At 41.0% G+C, this 23,620-nt stretch overlaps 1 protein-coding gene across 1 annotated transcript in view; it reads right to left on the bottom strand.

Annotated features, from left to right (window-relative positions):
* The window catches only part of CR2 (complement C3d receptor 2), a 32,049-nt gene extending 11,934 nt beyond the window's left edge, over positions 1-20,115 (bottom strand). The window contains exons 1-19 of the mRNA XM_036442072.2: positions 19,950-20,115; positions 13,319-13,498; positions 11,899-11,998; positions 11,396-11,484; positions 10,360-10,758; positions 9,201-9,377; positions 9,010-9,112; positions 8,318-8,403; positions 6,766-7,152; positions 5,309-5,497; positions 5,124-5,223; positions 4,806-4,888; positions 3,670-4,077; positions 2,893-3,069; positions 2,723-2,813; positions 2,382-2,458; positions 1,050-1,457; positions 488-664; positions 327-414 (exon numbers count right to left, since the gene is read on the bottom strand). Of these exons, the coding sequence (XP_036297965.1) occupies positions 327-414; positions 488-664; positions 1,050-1,457; positions 2,382-2,458; positions 2,723-2,813; positions 2,893-3,069; positions 3,670-4,077; positions 4,806-4,888; positions 5,124-5,223; positions 5,309-5,497; positions 6,766-7,152; positions 8,318-8,403; positions 9,010-9,112; positions 9,201-9,377; positions 10,360-10,758; positions 11,396-11,484; positions 11,899-11,998; positions 13,319-13,498; positions 19,950-20,007 (3,377 nt within the window). The 5' untranslated portion in view covers positions 20,008-20,115. The remainder of the gene's footprint in view (positions 1-326; positions 415-487; positions 665-1,049; positions 1,458-2,381; positions 2,459-2,722; positions 2,814-2,892; positions 3,070-3,669; positions 4,078-4,805; positions 4,889-5,123; positions 5,224-5,308; positions 5,498-6,765; positions 7,153-8,317; positions 8,404-9,009; positions 9,113-9,200; positions 9,378-10,359; positions 10,759-11,395; positions 11,485-11,898; positions 11,999-13,318; positions 13,499-19,949) is intronic.
* Between the last annotated feature and the right edge of the window lie 3,505 nt (positions 20,116-23,620).

The following is a 23,620-nucleotide window of genomic DNA, read 5'->3' as shown; positions in this document are numbered from 1 at the left end:
TTCTCAATATCACGTCTCTGAAACCTCACCTCCTAACACCACAAATACAGAGGAACTCGTACATAAGAACTTCGGTACAGAGGAATTAAAATCCCTGACCCACCCACTAAGCAATCTTCTTTAGATGAGAGTTGCTCACAGCAAAGCTATTTCCATGTCAAAAAAGAACTAACAAGTCAGAGGTGCTACTTAGACCTTTGGAACCTCATATTCTCTGTGAGTGTGGCAATGAGGAACCTCAACAAGAGTCACCAAGACAAGCTGAGGGTGGAACTAATGCACTAAACAGAGGGGGACCCTCCCTGGGTGGATCATCTCATACTCACCCATCCGGACAGGATCTATTAACTAGAACCACATGCGAATCAGCTGGAAGCTCTTGAACATCTTCTCCCACAGGCTGACATGGCGCTCCTAGAGGAACATAGCTGGAGTTACTCGCACATGCTTGCTATCAAAGGGAAAGGCAACGCTAGAGCTAAAGTACCTTCACACCGAGGGGCAGAAGGGCTCCAGTTTCCGGAAGGCATACAGTGAATGGATTTGTTTCCCACAAGCGAGTAGCCAGGGTCACAGGTGTAGTGTACAGTCATCCCAGAGACAAAGAGGACCCTATTTCCACCTGTGTGCCGACCATGGTGCAGCCCAGCAGGTGGCTGGCAGTCTGAAGAGAAAACTTCCCACATAAATACCAACAAAAGAAGAATTTATACTCAAGAACATTAACAGCACACCATTTGACAACAGACAATCTTAAGCATTTTAGCCACAGATCAGAAAGCTCTAATTCATTACTGAATGCTTTCTGCTCATTTGAAAGAACTAGACTTCTATAAATAGGTCCTCTCAGTATCTACCTTGAATATATCCTGGATACAAGAGCCATTTACATAATGAACATACACAACACACATGGATCATAACATTGTTACAAATAAAAGAAATAGGATAGTAATCTGTGTCCCATTGACTTTTCCCATGAGTGTAGTTTTGTGTGGGAGATGAGAATAATAAGTAAATACCTTGTTTTCTCCCATTGGGCTATTTACCTTTTTCACAAGTCGGTATTTGAGGATCCCAGGTATTATTGGCTTTGCAACGGATCTCACTGCTGCCCTTCAAATTATATCCTTCATCACACTTGACTGTCACACTGTCATTGTAGGCATAAGGAGCTTCCTTGCCCGGTATCAGGTATCCATTTTCAATGTGGGCATGTGAGCACTGAACAGCAGGGAGGGAAAGTTTACAGAGAGGAGCAGGGCCACTCCAGATGCCCCTCTCCTGATCATTGGTTGTACAACGGATGGTGCTCTCCCCGATGAGCTTGAATTCTACGCCTTCCTCTGGCCCAGGGTTACATGAGTAAGTGACTGTGGTTCCGTATGGAAAGTCTTCTGAGGATCTCCCTGTGTGTATCCCATTGTAGATAACAGGGGGCGGTGGGCAGGTGATTTCTGGAGAGATGAGAAGTGACTATATAATTCTGTTTCAATATTAGACACCATAGAAGAAAAAGGAAGCTGGATATAAATCTGTTGTTAACACATTTCCTGGAGGATATGGGTGAGTTTTGATTATATGAGTTATAGCAAAGCTCCTATGTGCACACAGTTCAATTTAAGCACGTTTCAAAGCAAATATTTTTATAATGGAAATCTTTGCTAAAAGTGAACATGTATAATAATTTAATAAAAATATTAAAAAGAAAAAAAGTGAACATGTATATCAATATCATATAGCGAGGGAGTAAAGGCCAGTAGTAAATTATTAATTAAAGCAAAAATTCCTTTTTAAATAAACAATAGATGAATAAAAGGCACAGAGGCACAGAATTAAGCCTTTTTTTTTTAGTTTCATCCTTGTGAGGAGGTTATTTGATTAGTTGAGCCAAGAATATTTATTCTTCATTGAGTATCTACTTACTAACACACAATTTTGTAACTTAAAACGTAGAGATAATACCATTAAGTAAAATAATGTTGAAGTCTGTAATCTTAAGCTGAATTTATAAATGAGGGGCTAAAAATTCAAAGAAGTTACATAAACCACCCAAGATCATATGAAGCCATAGATACAGAATAAGAGATCAGATCCCACACCAATCTCTTTTTTCTCCCCAAACTATAGCTTAACCCCACATTAAACATGATGGCTCATCTACTCATACGCTTTCATCATCTTATACACTTAAATTACAAAAAGAGGATCAGTGACTGAACACATTTAAACTAAGTGGTTGCTATGCTTGGAAGTGGATAGGGATGACAGTACTAAGACAGAAAAACTTGACAAAGTCTTTGGAACAGAGGCTAATATTCTTATTCCCACAACATAGCCTAGAAGAGAAATCTCCCAGGGCAGACATAGATGTTACTCACCTGTACAAAGACGAATCTCCTTAAACCAAGGAATGGCACCTTGACACAGCTGATAAGCACTCTCACCTAACCGGGACCTAGAGATAGAGTCACATCATTTTGCCGTCTAGAGACCATTGAACTAAGCAAGGGCTATTGGCTCAAAAGCAGACTTACCACTTTCAGGACAAGAAACAATACGAACAGAGTGTAGCCAGCATCAGCTCCATCACCCTTAGCACAGGCCTAGTCCCCATACATGGAAAGCTAGCACGATTAGCACGAAGGTAAACTCTTACACACAGCTTGCAGTACGCACTGATAAGACAGACCCAGTTTAGGCTGAGCCAGCACTCACTCACCCTTCATCGCAAGAAGAGTTAACAGCTGGTCTAATGAATCGATTCTGGGGTTTTTTATAGAGATACTTTCCTATGGGCTCACACTCTGCCACTAAGAAAAAGAGACTAAGATGAGAAATCAACTCAAGCAATCTCAAAACTACAAAATATCTGCATGGAAGTCCTGATACCTTTGCACTTGGGGACAGTGGGTGTCCACTCCCCCTCAGAGGTACAATGTATGGATTCTTCGCCCACCAGCACGTAGCCAGGGTCACAGCTGTATTTTATGGATGCTCCAGGCTCAAAGTGGATCCTGTGTGTATCTTCCTTTTGCCCATTGAGGATTTTAGGAGGGGCTTGGCAATCTACAGGAAAGAAAAATGTTTTATTGAATAAACATCAGCAACAGGGAGAAACAGCCAAAGAAATGGACATCAATGCTATAATTCCTCTCTGATGGCAGCTGTGTGACACAGAAGGCATCTTACAGCCCAGCCTGAGATGATTTTAGATCAGCGTTTCACGATCTTTTTCTCTTCTTTGCACTTAGGTTGCTGCACATTTTGTTCTGTTTCCACTCCGTGCTTTACCTCCACTCGTTTCTTCCTTTCTTAAGAAATCACTTCATATGTTCTCAAGGGGAGATTTTAATGTACCCATGGAATGGGCACTTCAATGACTTTCCTTTTAAGAAATCAGTATTAACACAAACAAACACTTTTCCCATAAAGAAATGGGCAACTTAGTGGTTCCTAATGTTATTTTCCCCAAGGACACTTCTACAAAATGAACAATCGGTGGGTGTGGTGTTAAAAAGCCTTCTACGTGATTTATAAACACTATACATATTAAGAACTGAAGCGACTACAAACTGGAAAATAACCTGCTTACACCCCAAGACCCTACCTATAAGCCTTAGAAAAGATAAAATCAGTAGAACCTTTTCTTGGTACTGGAACACTCACCCTTTTCACAGACTGGTTCAGATGGCTCCCATGTGCCTCGGCCACTACACCTTGTTCTATTGCTCCCTTTCAAGGTGAAATCAAACAAGCAACCAAATACCACAGTGTCATTATATGAATATTGATCTTTCTTCCCATATGATATTTGGCCTCTTGGGATCTGGGGAGGTGGACAATGAATTGCAGGAGTAGAAAGTTCACAGCGTGGGGCAGTACCACTCCAGATGCCAGTCTTCTGACTATCACTGGTACAACGGATAGTGTTCTTCCCAATCAGGATGAAGTCCACTCCTATCTCTGGGCCTGGGTCACAAGTGTAAGTGACTGTGCTTCCGTATGGAAAATTCATTGAAGGGTTGCCTGTATGACTTCCACTGAGAATAGGAGGAGGTGTTGGGCAAAGGATTTCTAGAGAAATGAGAGAGAAATGACAAGGTTGCAGCTGTACTACATACAAGAAACCCTCAGATTTGAAATGCCATTCTCAACTCCTAGGTTCAGAGACCTAGAATATTTGAATTGCTGATGAAACATCAAGGCAGCTATCTCTTTATATAAAAGCGTAAGTGAATGTTATGGCTGAACAACAGAATGACTGGAATGACGGGTCGCTATGACTCAACTGCCCCCTCATGGTCAGTGAACTCCCACAGCCAACCTCCCAGGGCTGGCCAACCTCCCATGGTCCCTCTCTCCATTTCTCCCCTGGCCAGCAGGCCCTGCTTGGGACTGGGTTAGATGGCCCTGATTGGCCCTGGATGCCAGCCAGGCCTAGGGACCCCACCCATGCACACATTCGTGCACCAGGCCTCTAGTAACAATATAAGAAAGTATATCTTGCTGATCCTTGGATTTCCGTTACTGAAAATGCTAGCTCATTTATGTGCCTGGCCTGGCTTACAAGTCTACTTAGCTCTAGAGAAAGAAAAGTCTAGGAAGCCTGTTTTACTTGAATAAGCAGAGAATAGAGAGGTAACTGAAGGATGCTTCAGTTATAACCCTTAAAGATGTCTAGGAGAGATATTGGCTCTATAAGGTTGTGTAAAGTGATGACTGAATCAAAATCTTTTAGCTAAAAGTGCCCTGTTGAGCCTCAGGTAAGTAACTAGGTTCAAACCACAGTTCGCATAACCTACCTTCACATATTGGCATCTTGGTCCATAAAGCTCTCTGTCCAACAATTACACACTGACTAGAAGGTTGGCCTCGTAATCGATATCTGGAGACAGAGGGTGGTCATTCAGAACTATTAGACAGCTGCTGATATGGATCAATAATCTCTACTTAAAGCTCAATACAAACTCATTTGTGTGCATCAACTCTTATTAGAATTTTTTCTCATAACCTCACCCCGGGCTCTATCAGATCCTCACAGAGGAGCCTTCACAGGTCATAGCACGCATGGAGAAGCCCAGTGAGTTATTGTACATCTCCTAGGTCCTCCGGACACTCACCCTTCATTACAGGAAAGGGTCACAGTTACGCCAACCCGTCGACTTGCAGGCCCCTTTATCTGCCCATTTAGCAATGGTCCTGGAGCATCACACTGTGCCTCTATGGAAACAAGCCAAAGATGCTCAATGCAGGGCCAATAACAGAATAGCCTAGTTTCTGAAAATTGATTGTAAATTTGGGGTACCTTCACATTGTGGGATGACTGCACTCCAGTCTCCTGAAGACAAACAACGAATGGTCTTTTCTCCAACAAGCAAGTAGCCAGGTTCACAGCTGTAAGTCACAGACAGTCCAGGGACAAAGAGGCCAACGCCCTCTGCTGTGTGATGTCCATTGGGGATCATGGGAAGTGGTGGACACTCCAGGGGGAAATCTTTACACACGCCATTAGAAGAAAAGGCCATCAGATGACACATCCTTCACAATGGAGGTTCTGACATAGTACATTCATCCAACTAAATGACACATTATCTGTGGTAACCAGTCATCATAAATTTTCAACTCAATCTTTAAAACAAGTGTGATGTAATATCCATTTTATACACCATATAGCTCATTATTTACCACTTTCAGTTATTCTTTATGATTTTGTGAAATTTTTAATTTACAAAAAAATAGTCCATTTTCACAAATACTCTCATCCTACTCTCTAGTCCAAAAGTTGCATATTATTAGGGGGTTATCCTGCTAGATATTAGTACTATAGTTTTATATGATCCCATATGTGTTACTTATATACATACATATTGGGTGATTATATGAGTACTCACGTCTTATTCTATGTCTTTCTTTGCTTAATAATCTATTTATGTTATCTTTCCATGTTGACACATATAGGTCAACCTAAATCTTTAGAATGGCTTATTTTCTATAGTCACTCATATTGTGACTATCTTCACATCTTCCTTACCTCCAAGATTATGTATCTACCTACAAATACATAGAATCATATTTTTCTAATAAAAAATTTTCAGCTTCATCAATTGATATTGTGCTTTACTAAGAAAATAAATACCTACTTTTGATTATAATAGTCAAATATGACAGTCCCTGTAATTGTATGATTAAAATTCAGATTTAGATTTCTGCAATAACATAAACCTAAGTAAAAAATAAGTAAATAAATCATAGTAATCCTTACTTTCAAAGTCATTTGAGTTGAAATGTTATGTCTGAGAGATGACTTGGCACAGTAATGCATCACATCAGAAAGTGTTTATAGAGGTCTCATAGAACAGGCATTTCTGCCAAACCATATGAATATCTATTTACAGGTGAGTTCTAAAACATTCAGTATATTTCTTCTCATTTTAACATTAACTCATATATATAGTTTAAAACCACACAATTCACACAGTACCATCAAAGTCTCACCCTCAATCTTGTGAGACTCATTCAGTTCAATTACTTTTTCTCATCATATTTTAAGATTTTTTCTGTTCTACTAATGTTTGTTAAATGAACATCCATACCCTTGATGAATAAAACTAAAAACAGGGAACAATAATTTTCAGCCTTTGCTATGCTTCCTCCTTCACCCCTACCCTTTGCACATCAACATTGTTCTTTGCTCAGAATGAAACAAAACGTTATCTGCAGAGAAATGCAAGGATCCACCCTCCCTTGAGGTTGATTACTCACCACTCTCACAGGTTGGTAGTGGTGTCGGCCCCCACCTGCTATTTGCTTGGCACCAAACAGTCTTGTTTCCTTTCATGGTGAAGTTGGCATTACAGGTGAAGGTCACAGAATCACCATGTCTGTATGGCGGTCTAGATGTTTTATCTTTGTGTCCCCCTGCCACTCTGGGCTCAGAGCAAAAAACTCTTTTATAATATTCACATGTAGGAGCAGCTTTATCCCAGATTCCTTTCACTTGGTCTTTACTTATACAAAAAAGATTCTTTTCTCCAATCATGCGGTGGTTATAGGCACAACTGTACCTCACCAAAGTGTTAAGAGGTATGGGGCCAGAAGTGTAACTATTCCGACCATTTTGGATAGGAGGAGGAGGGTCACAAGAAATCCCTGAAAAATAGAAAAGGAAATGTGTGGTAATATTGATTATGACAAGAAAAAATTCAGATGTAGATTAAAGCTCCAAATACAGTGTATGTCACTTTACCAGAAACAGACTTAGAAATCTGTATAATTTATTTCCTAGAGACTCGGAATCCCTACTTATCCCCAAGCTCCTAAATTCTTACCTTTCTCTTGATTCTCAGCAAAAAAATCAATATAGGACTTAAAAGTACAATCTTGACCAACAATAATAATGAAAGAGAATTTATTAAATAATTCTGAATCTAATCAATTTTAATAAAACTAAAGTTAAACAGCTGTGAAAATAATATGTTAATAACATGATAATCACATGTGGGGAGGTACCATGGACTAATGAAATATAAACTCAGACCTGGTTTCAAATTCCCACTGTTTTTGAAAAGCTGAGTGACCTTAGGCAAGTCTTATGTTCTCTAAGCCTCAGTTTCTTAGTCTATTGTATAAATTAAGCTACTTCATAATGTTGAAATGAGAAGTCAGAGAGATGCAAGTACCTGAAAGGAACAAGAACAAATACCTGAAGCGTACAAATTATCAGATGCCTATTTCAAACACACAGTGGGGGCAACAAGTGGAAGTACATTCTGCCCCTCTACTAAAGAGACTGCAGCCTCATTACAGTCATTTCTCATCTTTTGATGCTGAATCCCTCTGAAAAAGCCACAAGAAGTGAACAAGAGTTTGGAATAATGATCTCATATTCTTAAGATACTTGTCATATTGTTAATTATTTATAGCTGCGTTGGTATATGCACACCTCTCCTGAGTGAGTCTCAGAACAAATGGAAAAGTGCCAATCTCCAGAACTGCTGGTTGATTTCCATTTAGCTCCAAGAGCTGCTCATCAGTAGAGGAACTGGGATAAGGACACATACCACACCATTTCAGCCCTGCAGTGCCGCTCAGTTCCAGTGAGATAAGAGCCTTTACCTTAATATAAATAGAAGACTCAAAACAAGATGTAGTCAACTGAATAAATTCAGTCTTGGTCTACATGGTAGAACATACCAAAGAGTGGCATGTACATGTTCAAAGTATACATATGGATAAGATGTTATAACTGATGAATGCATGAGAACACACCAAAATTCAAGAAGTGAGATTCATACTTATTTTTGCTTCTACTCACGTTCACAGACAGGAAACTTATTATTCCAGAGTACTCTCATTCCTTCAGAGACACACTGACTAGAAGATTTGCCATTTAAACGGTACCTTAAACAATAAGGGGCAGCAAATCATCAGAACAAACCAGTTCTCAGTTGCATGGATTTAATCACGTCTCTCATGTAAGTGATATAAATTAGCTCTATTATTTTCAGCATTTAAGGGTTAAGGAAAAAGTCCAACATTGTTTGTGAATCAGACCAGGTGAAAACACAGAGAAAAATATCCTAATGATCACATATTTTTTTTAAAAAGTTATCCCTTTTCTCTTTGGTATCCAAATGTCAAGATCTCTTGACCATGTAGAATGAAAACAACCTCAGGTTCAAAGTAAAAAAGATATCATCCAAAGAGCGCCACTTACTAAACCCCTATTATCTATGCATCTCCAAAAGAGGGTCCTTAAATTGTGACCCAAAATTTGCTTTTTCAATTGATAAGTGGGTAATTCCCAGTTTGGGCTGGCCATGTACAATACATACACTTGAAGAAAACCAGTAAGGTTTGGTTAATAAGAGAATGAGAATTCTTAGTCATAAAAGGGAAAGGCTAAGAAAGGAAATGAAAAACCAGTAACTGTCTTTACAAATCACATTTTGCAATGCTTAGCTACGAGTCACGATCTCAATCCAGACCCTGTCAACCCACACTCACCCCTCATCACAAACAAAAGAAACCTTTGCCCCAAGCTGGAGATTTGGAGGAGCCACCACCTGGCCATTGAGAAGTTGGTTTGGGATGGCATCACATGATTTCACTAGGGGGAAAAGAAAAGAAACAAGGCTAGCTCACCAAGAGTTAGTTAACAGCAGAGTTCCCTTAAGATGGAATAGAGCTTTAGGCACCTTTACAATTGGGGGCTGTATGGCTCCAGGTTCCCAAGGATGTACACTGTATAGGATTAGTTCCAATGAGAGTGTAGCCAGGCTCACAGCTGTAGGACACTTTCTGTCCAATTGCAAAGAATTCCTTATCCATTTCATTATAATTACCGTGGTGGACATGTGGAGGTGGTAGACACCCTGAGAAAAGAGCAGGGCCAGAGGCTTTTTATTTCTGAAATAAGAACTTTCTTCTCTACAACCTAAGCCAACTTGTTGTTGGCAGGGATGGAATGAAGATGGTCCTGTCAACTCTCCCCAATGTAAAGGGGAGACTCCTTTGGTGAGATAGAGGGGGCTAACATGATGAAGTATACAGCCACCTGCTTTGTCTCTGGATCTGTACTAGGAAACATTACATCCCTCATCATTTTCTACTTCATTTGACTAAAATGACCTGGTCATCCTCTCACTAATATTGTAGTCAAGAGATTCAAACTCTGGTAATACACAATCACTACCAAAATTGACCTCAATTTTCCTGCTCCCCAAACCAAGTTGATAAAGGTTCTGAGTCGTGTAAGAGGGGCTCCAAATGTTGTCCTTTTAATTTGGATAAGTTACACATTCCTCAGAAAGAGTAGGGGAGAAAGGAAGAATGAGGGAAGAGTCTCAATCTTAATTCTAACCTCATAAAGACTACGTTATCCAGTATGAGAACGTATAATGTCTACAGTCTGAATCAAATACAGACACTAGCAAACTTCTCCCAACCTCATGGCCAATAAGATTGAGAATTTATTTATCCCAACTTAAATAAAATTTAATCATATGTTTTAGAAAAATCTCTGATCCTTGGCTCTGCTCTATCTTCTTTCTTTCTTTCTTTCTTTCTTTCTTTCTTTCTTTCTTTCTTTCTTAAGCATCTAAATTCCCCTACACTGTTCCAAAATATGGTAAATTTCCTACCTCTTCAACATTAAGATGTTACTTTCAAGTTTACTTTCAAATTCTTTTTTTTAAATTTCTTTATTAATTAAAGTATCACATATTGTCCTCAACACCAAATTCTTTAACAAGAATATCCAAGCACCTCTACTACTTTTCTCATAGCTACTGTGCCATCTATTCAATCAAAGGTCTCATTTCACTTATAGATCATCGAATGTTCAGCCCAACTCACCCTTGAAGCAACTTGGCAGTGGAGGATCCCATTTATTGTTTGGTCGGCACCAAGCCTTGTTGCTGCCTTTCATGGTAAAGCCAGGCTTACACTTAAACACCACAGTATCATTTAAGGAAAATGAACGACTATATCCAGATTCCATAATTCCATTTTCAACTTCTGGAAATGGGCATTTGACTAACTCAATACACTGAGGAGGAGGGCTGCTCCAGGTGCCAACTTGATTGTCTTTGCTGGTGCAATATATTGACTTCTCACCCACGAGGTCAAAGAGCTTTTTCCCATTCGGTCCAACACGGCACCAATAAGTCACCACCATTCCATAGTAAAAGTTATCTGTACTGCTGCCAGAAAATTCCCCATTGTAGATGTCTGGGGGTGACTTACAAGGAATAGCTTTTTTAGGGTTAGGTGGGAAAAGAAAGAAGACATTTTAATGTTATATCTTCTAGGAATTTTGTCTTCAGTCTTGCAAAACGAACTCTAATTCCACCTACAATTAACCCATTTTTAAAATTGTGTATCCTTATCTCAAAGATGGTTATAAATAAGAGGAAAAGGGTAGGAAGATACATGAATCTTCCCTAATGAAACATCAAAAAAACAAAAAACAAACATACAAAAAACCAACAACAACACACAGACACATACACACCCCCCCACCACCACCACCTCCACCAAAACAAAACACAAAGCTATGATCCTATCAGTAAATCTCATCCCCAAAATACAGATAAACTGTTGTAGGAGGCACCTGGGATGACCTACATTGTGCATGGTATAAACTTGACAGTCTGTAATCTCATAGCATATTTTAGATTTTTACCCTTATTCACTATAAAATAACTTATCATCAAGGGAAAGTGTGGTAGGGATTAGAAGTATAAAAACAAACCACTCCTCTGTGCCCAGAACTTCCCAAACCAACTATAACTTTCCTGGGTACTCATTTTGATATGCAGATGCCTCATTTCCTTCTAGAAGGCTATAAGCAGAATTACATAGGGTGCAATACAGGGATCATTTTACTCACGTTCACAAACAGGCATGTCCCTATTCCAGATTAGAATATTGTTGTGTGAGATAACACATGTAGCAGATGATTCACCAATGAGTCGATATCTAAAGACAAAGAGATGAGTGATCATCTCCCAGCTACATGTACATTTTAGGAAAGCTTAATTCTTTGTCCACTGAAAGAATGGCAAAAACACGGAAAACCAAGTATGAAAAATAGCAGTGATAGACTAAGGACTCATACAAAAGGCTAAAGAATCTAAAGCCAAACAAAAGTTGCCTTCTTGTCAGTAACACTAGAGATTTAAAATTGGAAGATAGGGGAGTAGCTCAGGCGCCATTTTGTTTTCTAGGGATCCTCTCCAGTGGATAGTCTTAAAAGGTAGTCTAGAGAGCAATTCAGGTAGGTGATTCTTTTTCTGCTTATCTATTTGGAAGAGTAGGTGCCAATTACTCAGATTTCTCTTAGAAGGCTGCTGTGAAACCCCTGTGCCCTGGAGATATCGCCTGCCAACTCACCCTTGATTACAAGAAAATGTAATTGTTGACTCAAACACGATACCCATGGGTGTGAGGACAGAGCCATAGAGGAGTTCTCCAGGACTCACACATGATTTACCTACAGGGGAAAACAAAATGAAACAGGATTTGGGGCTGGAATTTGAGGGACCTTTTGTGTTTTATATTAAATCCCAACCTGACTGGACTTGCTGACTAGCTTATTTACGTTTATTCAAAGAAATCTTTTGACATTTACAAAATTTCTATCTCCCAAGGGAATAGTCAACTCCAGAACAGTATTTGTTTAAAGCACATAGTCTATATTTTGAGTGTGCATGCAAACGTAATTTGTGGCCAACCATAATTATAATCTCTCTTTCCCCTTTTTATATTCTGTCAGGTGATGGCATCATTTACCAAGCCTTGTGGCTTAAAAAAAGCACACGTACAGTCACTATTTCCTTTCTGTAACTCATTCTTTATCCCCTGCTCTTCATTCATTTGATCACCCAATTTTAGTGACTGAACTCCAAAACTCTCCAAACCAACTGTCATCACTGCTGTAATCTCTCACTGGATCATTGAGTAACAAAATTTCCCTTTCTAATGCCTTGGTCTCCATCTTCTATGCACATCTACCACTGCACACATTATCTTCCAGAAGCACAAATGTGGTCATGCCACCACCTACATTTAAAAACTTATAATGACTTACCATTGTTGATTAAAAAAAAAAAAAAAAAAAAAAAAAAGTCATGGCCTGTCATAGTTAAGATCCAATCCACTTAATCAACTACTATTCCTCACCACGCACCTGATACTGCAACCACACTGAATTTTTCTATTTTCCACAGATATCATGGTATTTCATATGTCATATATTTCATGATGTTGCATATGCTATTTCCTCAACCTATAATGTCTGGATTTCCCTTATTCATCTAGACAGCATTTCTTATTTACTTCTTTATGAATGATTGAAATTACATCATATTATAGTATTTGTTTAAAGTCAGTCTTTACAATTAGTAATGGAATTCTTCACAGGAAAGGACTGGTAGACCTTTATGGTTCTTTCCAGCCCCTAAAGCTTCATACCTATTAGTTACTCAAAAATATCTCTTGAATAAATGGGGTTAAGAATGAAGTGAAACTAATATCCCTTGCATACTAACTTATAACTCACTCTACCACAGGACAGAGAGCATAGAGCCAACTCATGGAGATTACAGGTGAGGAGGTTTGGCCAGCAGTGATGACTTAACCTCAATACTCAATGCCCTCAGGGGTAAAAGAGAACATGGAAAACCCAGCCTCTCCCAACCCCCTTCTTTAAGAGGATTTACTAATTTGCTGGTCATTTACTATGAAAAATAGCAAGTTAGCTCACAGAGATACACTAATAGGCCCAAAGATGCCTCTATTATAGAATACTCACGTTTACAGTATTGAAGGGCATCTGACCACTGGGAGTTCTCTAGACAGGTGATTATGAATGACCTTTTGGTATACCCAGGAAGGCATTCATAGTTCCAAGATGTCCCAACAGCAAACTCAGAGTGATTACTCATATCTTTAGGCTTAGCAAAAGAATAGCTTGGCAGGAACTTACACTGACCTACAGACAAAAACCACAGGAATATCAAAATAAGAGAGGCTAAAACTTGCACTCCGCTTCTGTTTTGTCTCCAGTGTACTGACAACTTTAATCTTTAGAAAGTAAACCTAATATGGGACAAAAAATTCTGGCATCAAAAAAACATATCTCACAGTTGGGAGTACATACATCAAGAAATAAGCTCAGAAGTAAAAAGACATTTTAGGATAGACTTTAGAGATTTTAGGAAGATATGAAGGAAATCACTTTTCATAAAATTACATATGTACCTTGGAATAATTTTATATTCTTTCAACCTCATAAATAAAAACTAAAACCTTACAAATAAAACATTTTTTCAGGATAGCATCAAAAACTTAAGTACATAAGAGACCTTATACACTGAGCACATGTTTGATTCTCTAACATTACTTTAATTCATATTACTATCTTAATCGTTAAAACTTTAGGTCCTAGCAATAAAAATGTTTATGTTTTATTTTTTATGATTGTATTCCATTAACCTTGTGGAATAACATGCTCTCTAAGAGAGCTTAGTAATTTCTTCCTGAACTGTATTAGATAAAAGGAACTAGTCATTTCAAGTCAGTTCCTGTTAAATAATATTAATGATTAAACAAATTTTATCCTAGGAGATAGATAAGAATCTATGATACCCATATACTTTGAAGATATGCCTGGAAAATTTTTAATTCCATAATGGCAATATATTTTAACATGAAATTTATTATTTTTTCTCTCAAATGAGTCTGAGACAAATACAGGTGAAAGTCAAAGAAAAATTATGGACGGACACAGAACAAACAGAGCTCCCAAGGTTGTAGCCAGATCCAGGCTTGTTGCAGCCCAACACTTCTGTCGGAGGAGTCAGATAGACTGGGTTAATAGCCATCATTGCTGGGACCTAGACCTCACTGTAGTTCTCCTCCTGTTTCTTCCCTGAATTTCCTTAGTTTCCTCTATTAACTCCTACAAACGTTTCCAAGTGCATGCCTGGGCCAATCAGTAAGACTCTCTAGGAAAAGACAGGGTTTGACCAACTTCACTATCATGACGTGGCCAGTTGACTCTAAGCAAGTGATTTAACTTGCAATTATCCAATTTAAATAAGGACAATACCAGTTGGAAAGCCAATGTAAGTCCACAAGATTTGATCAGCAGCAATATGGTTTAAGGTTTCGAAGTAGCAAAAGCAGAAAGGTACTTTATATCATGACCTTCTGGAGTGAAAGTAGAATAACACTTCCCAAATGGAAAATAGTGTGGGAAATTTTTATCCCCAATAAGGACAACTGGGGACTCTTTCTCTTTTGACAGACACTAGCTCTTATTAGTCATGAAACTGCCAAAATCAGAGACAGAATTTCTAGCAATCATTTTCTGTTCCATATCAGAAAAGGGAAGGTTTGTCGATGAATCGTTAAGGAATACAAATTTTCTTAATCCTGCAGGCATCTTCCTAAAATCCAGAATAAAAATTAGAGTCAATCATGACTGGACCTAAAATAGAAGACATTGACATAGACATCCCTTGAACCATGGTGAAAACTAACAAGTTTCTATGGAACAATGATAGATTTAAATTTTTATTTAGCTCCAAGGGGATTTACCTAGCATGGCTTAGAAACCCACTTGAAATTAATGAACAATAACTGTAGAGGATAATAAAAATAAAACCAAAAATTCAGTCGGAAAACAGGTAGGGGAAATGATCATTGAGAATTATCATAATCAAATGCCTTAACACTGGCTACTTGATCCATTTCTGAATGGTGGTTATGAATATTAACCAGGGCACTGTCCTAAGCACAGGAAGGATATCAATGAACAATCACATTTTAGCCAGAGGCCCGCAGCAGGGATGGATTCGCTATACTTTAGGACAGATAAAAAGCGTGTGTGGTGGGCATGCGGTGATCAGTGGACAGTGGCATGAGATCAAGTGAGCAGGCTCTGTAAGGATGAATCACAGGGGGCTCTTCAGGCCACAGGAAGATGTCTGGATGTTATCCTCAGTCGAATCCTTGGAGAGTTCAAAACAGGAGAGTCATTTGGTCTGATTTACTTTTTAAAAAGAATAGTCTGGCAATTGCATGGAGAATGGACTGAACTTTCACTGTCAAGAATGAAGAGTACAGTCTAGAGGCCATTATAGTAGTTCAGACAGAAAAGTGAGGCTTAGACTGCAGAGAGATAGTGAGAAGTGGATGAAATTCAGCATGTATTTAAAAAGTAGAATTAAGACATTTTGTTACATAAGAAAATGAGAGGATTTAGTAATAACTTCCAGATGCGAGATAGGCAGTTTGTACATCCAACTGCCTATCTCGCATCTCCATCTGGAGACCTAGTAAGTATGTTAAATATACCAAATCTAAGGTGCAATTGATTCTGTTCCTACTGCACTAACACACACACACTGGTTCTTTCCCATATCAGCATATACTGTAGTATTACAGGCAAACCAGTAGTTTGACTTGAACTACTGGTTTGCCTGTAATACTACAGTATATGCTGATATGGGAAAGAACCAGTGTGTGTGTGTTAGTGCAGTAGGAACAGAATCAATTGCACCTTAGATTTGGTATATTTAACATACTTACTAGGTCTCCAGATGGAGATGCGAGATAGGCAGTTGGATGTACAAATTTGCCACTCAGAGACAGGTCAGGACTGTAGATAATGAGTCATTTGCATATAAATAGTATTTAAAACCATGAGACTGGATGAGATCTCTTAGGAGGAAAAAGTGCTGAGAAAAATAAAAGAGGTCCAGCATTGAGTCTCCAAACCCTTGAATATTTAGAGATAGGGCAAAAGGGAACAAGCACAGCCAGGGAGGTCCAGAAAAAAGGAGTGTCTTGTCTTGGAAAATGGAAATGGGGCTGTTTAAAGAGGCTGGAACTATTCAGCTTTGCTAAAAGACTGCAAAAGCCAAGAATAAAAAGTGACCACTGGATTTGCCAGCTTGAAGGGCAGCAGTAACGTTGCTGAGAGCAGCTTTTGGAGATTGGTAGGGAAAGAAGCCTGTATGGGGTGGGTTAAGGAGATTAAGTCATGTGAGCAAGTAGTCAATGAGTTTTGCTGAGAATGATGAGAAGAGGGGCAGAAAAATGCAGCTCCATGGTATCATGAGAAGTTCCCTTTCCCAAATAGAAGACAGGGCATGTTTAACGGCTGGTGGGCTTGAGACACAAGTGGCATAAATGCAATGATGCCAGTCAGGGACTTCTGCAGAAGTAAAGAGGGGATGGAAGGTGGTCATGAACACAGGAAGAGGAGCTCATTTTGTCAGCAGAAAGAATACCTTTTCCATTGTTACAGGAGGAAAATCCTTCCTTCCTTCCTTCCTTCCTTCCTTCCTTCCTTCCTTCCTTCCTTCCTTCCTTCCTTCCCTTTCTTTCTTCCTTCTTTCGCTTCCCTTTCTTTCCCTTCCCTTCCCTTTCCTTCCTCTCTCTCTTTCTTTCTTCCTCTCTCTCTTTCTTTCTTCCTCTTTCTTTCTTTCTTTCTTTCTTTCTTTCTTTCTTTCTTTCTTTCTTTCTTTCTTTCTTTCTTGTCTTTCTTCCTTTCTCTCTCTCTCTCTTTCTTTCTTTTTTTCTTGTTTAAAGTATTACAAATAGTAGAACATATGTCTCCCTTTTCCCCTATTGACCTCCCCCTGGCCTCCCCCACCCCACCCCCTGGCACATGCCCTCACCCCCCTAGTGTCTATACAAGTCATTTGGTTGATCTCTTACCATCAACCCCCCCACCCCAAATCTTCCCTACCATCCTGTTGAAGTTTGACAGTCTCTTCGATGCTTCTGAAAAGATCAATCTTATTGAACACCTAATTATATGCTCGTTCTAGAATTACTTGCGTAATGAATCAGGTTAAAGTCTTGCTCCACTGGAAGCTGTATTCCAGCAAGGGACTAAGCCCCAAACAAGTAAATAAGTAAACAAGAATGTTTCATATGAGGATGGGGGCTCTTTGGGAGATAGAACATGGTTATGTGATCCAGCATGACCTGGCAGAGGACTGTTTCACGTAAGAGTCAGAGATGTATCCAGATGAAGTTGAGACCTGAATGCCCAGAAGGAGACAGTCAAGATGATCTGTAGGAGGAGCATTTCAACAGAGGGAACACCCAGTGCAAAGGCTAAACAAACGTGGAGTATATTCAAGGAATGAATGAAAAGAAAGTCAATGTGGCTGGAGCAGAGGAGGTGAGGGGGCAGGACAGAGAAGAATTTGAGAGAGAGAGAGAGAGAGAGGAAGAGAGAGAGAGAGAGAGAGAGAGAGAGAGAGAGAGAGAGAGAGAGAGAGAGAGAGAGAGAGGGAGAGGCCTGGGGTCAAGGATAAGGGGCATTGACTTTGTTCTAATGTGATGGGAAGCCCTTGGCAGGTTTTAAGCAACAGAGAAAAAGGATCCGATCTCTGATGGAGGTAGAGGATTAGAAAACAAGAAAATTCCCAGTTGAGATTTTTGGCAAGAGAGAAATATAAACAGCAAAGGAATCAGTGTATGCAAACAGACAAAAGAAAGAAGTGGAGCAAGACTCTAAGAAAGAAACTTGCTGCCCATAGGACTGCTCACAGCCATGTGCCCTATAGACACCAGCCTCAGAATGTTCCAGAGAGCTTGTTAAACCTCAGCTTCCTGGGCCACAACCCAAACCTATGAATCTCTGGGGAAGGGGAGAGGTGGACCAAGAACCCTGCATTTTAAAAAGGCACCAGGAGTGTTTCTTAAGCATGCTCAAGGGCAAGGACTGGTCAGGAGCCAAGGGATAGTCCAGGGAGGGATCACAGTAGGAGCAAAAGTATGGATGGGGTATGGGTAAAGCATGAACAAAGAACCATGAAACAACAGTCAGCAAAGACAATCAATGGTGCATCCATGACAGAAGAACAGGGAATTTGGAGGGTCATGCTTAGATGGAATCCAATTACAAATGGCCTGAAGGGCTAAAGACATTGGATTTTTGTTTTTAATCCCATAGGCAGTAGGAAATCCTTTTAGATTTTTGAGCAAAGAAGTAGAATAATGATTACACACACACACACACACACACAGAGTAGAATAATGATTACACACACACAGTTTCAAAATCCTGATTTTCACTATTGGAAAAATGAAGGCCTGAGATCAGAATGGCCAGAGGAGGTTGTATGTGGAGTTGAGTGACAGGAGGGTCCTGCTGGTCCTGGGAGGGATGCTCTGGCCTGCATGGAAGGCAGGATGAATTGGCAGGGCTAGGGAAGAGCTTGACTTTCCATTGATAATAACCTCTTTAACATCTAGAAATGGGAATGCCATGCTGCTGAGAAGTCAGGTCTGCAACTGAGCCTGAGAGAGGGGTTGGTGGAAGCTGCGAAGGTGCATTCAAAGGCAGCTGATGGTCAGGAGAAAGTTAAACATCGGGAGGCAGACACCATCTGTTGTAACAGAACCACTTTGTGTGGTTGCCCTTAGCTAGCTGGAGGTGGCCGAGCTGAAGTGCTGGCTCCGTAAGAATGGTCAGTGTAGCCTTATTACTGATATTCAGTAGTAACAGCTAGCATCTTAACTCTCATTTGCCCATTTCACCTGCCACTCAGGGCAGATCTGGAAGGCCATTTAGCACTGGAATCATCTCACAGAGGAGGAAACTGAGGATCAGAGAGCTGAACGACTTGCCCAAGGTCACCCAGTGAGGGAGGTCTGCCTGCCACAAGCTTCTTAATAAACAAGGAATTCCCTGTACCCTGGAGGTAGTGAGACCTCTCTTCTCTCCAGGAGGCTCTAATCTTAAACAATAAATAAATAAAACACTTCTTTCACTTGTGCCACTCCTGAAGGTTAGAAGTGGTACCGATCACATTCAATGAGACCTCCTAGCACCCTCCCCATGGCAGAAGGCACACAGCATAAAGACAACCAGCATTAATCCATGCCTCACGTGTCCTAAATAACCCCAGGTGAGGATCTCATGACCAATATGACAAATCAAAAAGTAAAATAGAAATGCATAGTGAGCACCATGCCTGGGCACTAGGCGTTAGTGATTCTGACTCAGGGCAGGCGGCAGGGGGATCTGCTGCTCTTACTGGGCCGAGGAGGACTCAGCGGCTGCAGAAACTCCCGCGCCCGGTGGAGCATGCTGCCTGCAGCGTGGCCCCGAAACCTCCGGTCTGAGAGTGAGAGGCACCTGCTGAGCCAGGCGAGGGCACCCAGAGGGCATCCAGAGCACACCCACCGCCTCCCCAGGCACATCCCACAGTGCCCGCCTCCAGGTCCGGTGGTCCCAGCCCCGGAGACCCAGCGTGAGGATCTCCAGGACCCAGAGATCCCAGGGGACCCCCAGAGCGAGCAGGAGGCAGGCACTGCCCCTGCCGTCTGGCTTTAGACCCTGCTTTGCATGGCGGCGCAGAGGTCTTCCTGCCCGACAGCCGCGCCCTCCCTCCGCGCTCCCCCTCCCCGCTCACCGAGGACCCCCGGCGTGATGAGAGCCAAGGAAACCCACAGCAGGCCCGCGGCACCCATGCCCCGGCGGCAGCCCCTGCGGGATGTGTCCGAGCCCCGCGAGCCGCTGGCAGCTCCGGGAGGGCCGGGCGGGAACGGGAGGCGGCTGCATGCGGGGAAGGTGCCTCTTAAATAGGGGCTGGCACCACGTGCAGCTCCGTGCACCTGCAGGCCGCCTGCCTGGGGGCGGGACTCGTGCCGGGGGCAGGCAGGAGGAGGAACTGGGACGCCCTCAGCTGAAATCCAGCCCCTAGCTCAAATCCAGCCTCAGCTCAAATCCAGCCCTCAAGTGCAGTGACTTCCCAACTTCCCAAGCATCTCAGGGTATCCACTTTTGCCTCTTTGGAGAACTGAAACAGAAGTTTCACGAAATAGTAATCACTCTGATTAATCTACAGTGATTGAATCCGCCCTTCTCCTTTCCCCTTCCCTTCCCTTCCCTTCCCTTTTATTTATTATTATTATTTTTAATTTTTTGGCTTTGGTCCATGAAATTCATTTCAAAACAACAGTTTACTTAGAAAGGAAACTTATGAATAGCAACAAATCTCTACTATTTTGTCCTTTTTATTTTGAAATAATTTCTACAGAAAACTTGCAAGAATGGTACAAATTATAATATGTATATAATTTTCCAAATGTTAACATTTCACTGTTTTCTTTCTCATTCTCACTTTGGATGGATGGATGGATGAATATAGAATAGATATAGAATAATAGATAGATATAGTGCCATATATATGGATATATATCTATAATAATAAAAGCATAATATGCTAATTATACCAGATAGCTGAATGACCTACCGCACATCCTTCGACGAAGCTGAAGTAGTGGGGGCTGATTGGGCAGGCAAGTGAGTGGTTTCCTTTGAAATCAATAACCATTTTTGTAAAAAGCCATTCTATCAAAGTAATTGATGCATACTCTTCAAAAATGTCAAGGTCATGAAAGACAAACACCTGCGTGAGCACGCCCTAACACACACACACACACACACACACACACATACACACACACAATACAAACAAACCCTGAAGACTTTTATCAGATTAATTGAGACAAAAACATACATAACAGTCAAATGAAATGTATGATCTTAGAACAAAAAAAAATGTGTGTGTGAGCGTGTGTGTATTTGCTAAAATAAATATCATCTAGGCAGTTGGAGAAATTTGAGTACTATCTGTTGCTTAGGTAATAGTATTGTACCAATATTAATTTTCTGGTTCTGCTCATTGCATTGTAGTTATGTAAGATAAGGTACTCATTTTTAGGAAATACACACTGAAGTATTGAGAGGAGGGGTGTCATGCCTGTAACTTATCTCAGACAGTTCCAAAGTAACAATTTTATATATATTCTAGAAGCCCAGTGTACGGAATTCATGTAAGGGGTAGAGGTTGGGGGGAGGGGGGGAGTCCCTCAGTCCTGCCTGCACACTCTCACAATCTGGGACATCCCTCTCATAATCCAGGACTGCTGGCTCCTAACTGCTCACCTGCCTGCCTGCCTGATTGCCCCTAACCACTCAAGAGAGAGTTAGAAACATCAAGGATCAAGGATTAGAGATAGTCATTGATTGACTACCTTTTGCACGCCCTATATTGGGGATCAACCCTGCAACTGGAGCATATGCCCTGACTGGGAATCAAACCGTGACGTCCTGATTCATAGGTCAATGCTCACCCACTGAGCCATGCCAGTCAGCAGTAGAATGACTTTTAAATTAGTTATTTATTGCATAGTTACAAATTACTCTAAACATATTGATTTAAAGCAAGAATAAACATTTATTATCTCACACGGTATCTCTGTCAGGAATTTGAGAGCAGCTTATGGACGTAGTTCTGGTTTGGAATTTCTCATGAGGTTGCAGTCAGTACATCAGCTAGACATGCACTCATCTGAAGGCCCAACTGGGACTGGAGGATCCTCACCAAGATGGCTCACTTACATGGCTTTTGGCTGGAGGCCCCATATTCTTACCATGTGGACCCCATCATAGGACTCTGAGTATCCTTCCAGCATGTTTGAAACATGGTTCTGGTTTCTTCTCCCATAAGAAAGGCAGAAGCCACAGTGTCTTTTAAAATCCATCCTCCAAAGTTATACTATGCTATTGCCATGATGTCCCATTGGATACCATGATGATTAATTTTATGAACCCAGATAATGGTCAAACATTATTCTGAGTCTTTTTGTAAGAGCACTTTTGAATAAGATGAACATTTTTTATAGTGGTAACTGACATTTATTTTTATTCCTATTTTTCCAAGTTTTACTGAGATATCATCCTATCTAATAAAAGAGTAATACGCAAATTAACCATCACTCCCTACACCCATAAGCCATGTCCACCAGCCAATCAGGAGCAAATATGCAAAAAATCCAACCAAGATGGCTACAGCCACAGAGAACAGGAGGGAGGCTTGGGTTTTCCCAGCAATGGAGGAAGCCAAGCTTTCTGCACACCCTGGCCAGCTCAGGTCTCTGCTCCAGGCTACAAAGTTTCAATTATAGAAGATAAATAAACCTTAGATACCAGGGCCTCCGCTTGGGTCACCAGGGGGTCTGCCCCTTGCCCAGGCCACCCCAGCCCCAAGGGAACCCCCACCTTGATCTGGGACACTCTTCAGGAGAAACCAGCTGGTCCCCATCCATGCACCAGGCCTCTCTATCCTATCTAATAAGAGAGTAACATGCAGATTGACCCCTTCATCCAAATGGACAGGTTAGGGGAGAAGCCTCAGAGGAAGGGGATCTCTGGAATCACACCCCTGCCCTCCCTTTGGACCTGATCTCTCAGAGCACAGGGCCTGACCCCACCCCCAGCCAATTTGCATATCCCAGACCCTCAGATGCTTCCAGGCACTGGGCATTCTCGCGTCTTCCCTGCCTCCCAGCCACTGACCCTCACAATCTCCTACCCCAGAAACTCTCTGACCTCCACAACTTTCCGTCTTTATAGCTTAAATGCATGGTGGGTGTAGTTGCTTCTCCATCATGGATTTTATTTGATAAGAACTCAGCGAAGTCGCTTAGCAACTGATCTGCTCAGACTTCATCATGACACACCTTAGTTGGCTTTGATAGCAAAGCAATCCTATTCTTTTATATTTTAAAATAGATTTTTATTGATTTCAGAGAGGAATGGAGAGGGAGAGAGATAGAAACATCAATGATGAGAGGGAATCATTGATCTGCTGCCTCCTACATGTGCCCTACTGTAGATTGAGCCTGCAACCCAGGCATGTGCCCTGACCAGACTCAAACCTGAGACCCTTCAGTCCTCAAGCTGAAGCTCTAGTCACTGAGCCAAACCAGCTAGGGCAAGCAATCCTATTCTTAAAGACTTGATTTTTGTCATAAAAAGTGGATTTTATCATATCAAACCAATATACATTTTTAAATGAAATGTCTCTTCATTTCTACTAATGCAATTCTACCTTAAAGCTTATGTTGTATAATCTATATTATAATAATAAAAGGATAATATGCTAATTAGACTGGACATCTTCTGGACATCCATCTGGATGTCCTGCACAAAGCCATGGTGGCGGAGGCCAAGGCAGAGGTAGTTAGGGGCAACCAGGCTGGCAGGGCAGTTAGTGGCAATCAGGCCAGCAGGCAG

Source organism: Pipistrellus kuhlii, unplaced genomic scaffold (genome assembly GCF_014108245.1).
Source record: "Pipistrellus kuhlii isolate mPipKuh1 unplaced genomic scaffold, mPipKuh1.p scaffold_m20_p_18, whole genome shotgun sequence".
Lineage (NCBI taxonomy): Eukaryota > Metazoa > Chordata > Mammalia > Chiroptera > Vespertilionidae > Pipistrellus > Pipistrellus kuhlii.
The sequence above is the reverse complement of the archived record's forward strand: the minus strand, read 5'-3'. Positions and strand labels throughout refer to the sequence as shown.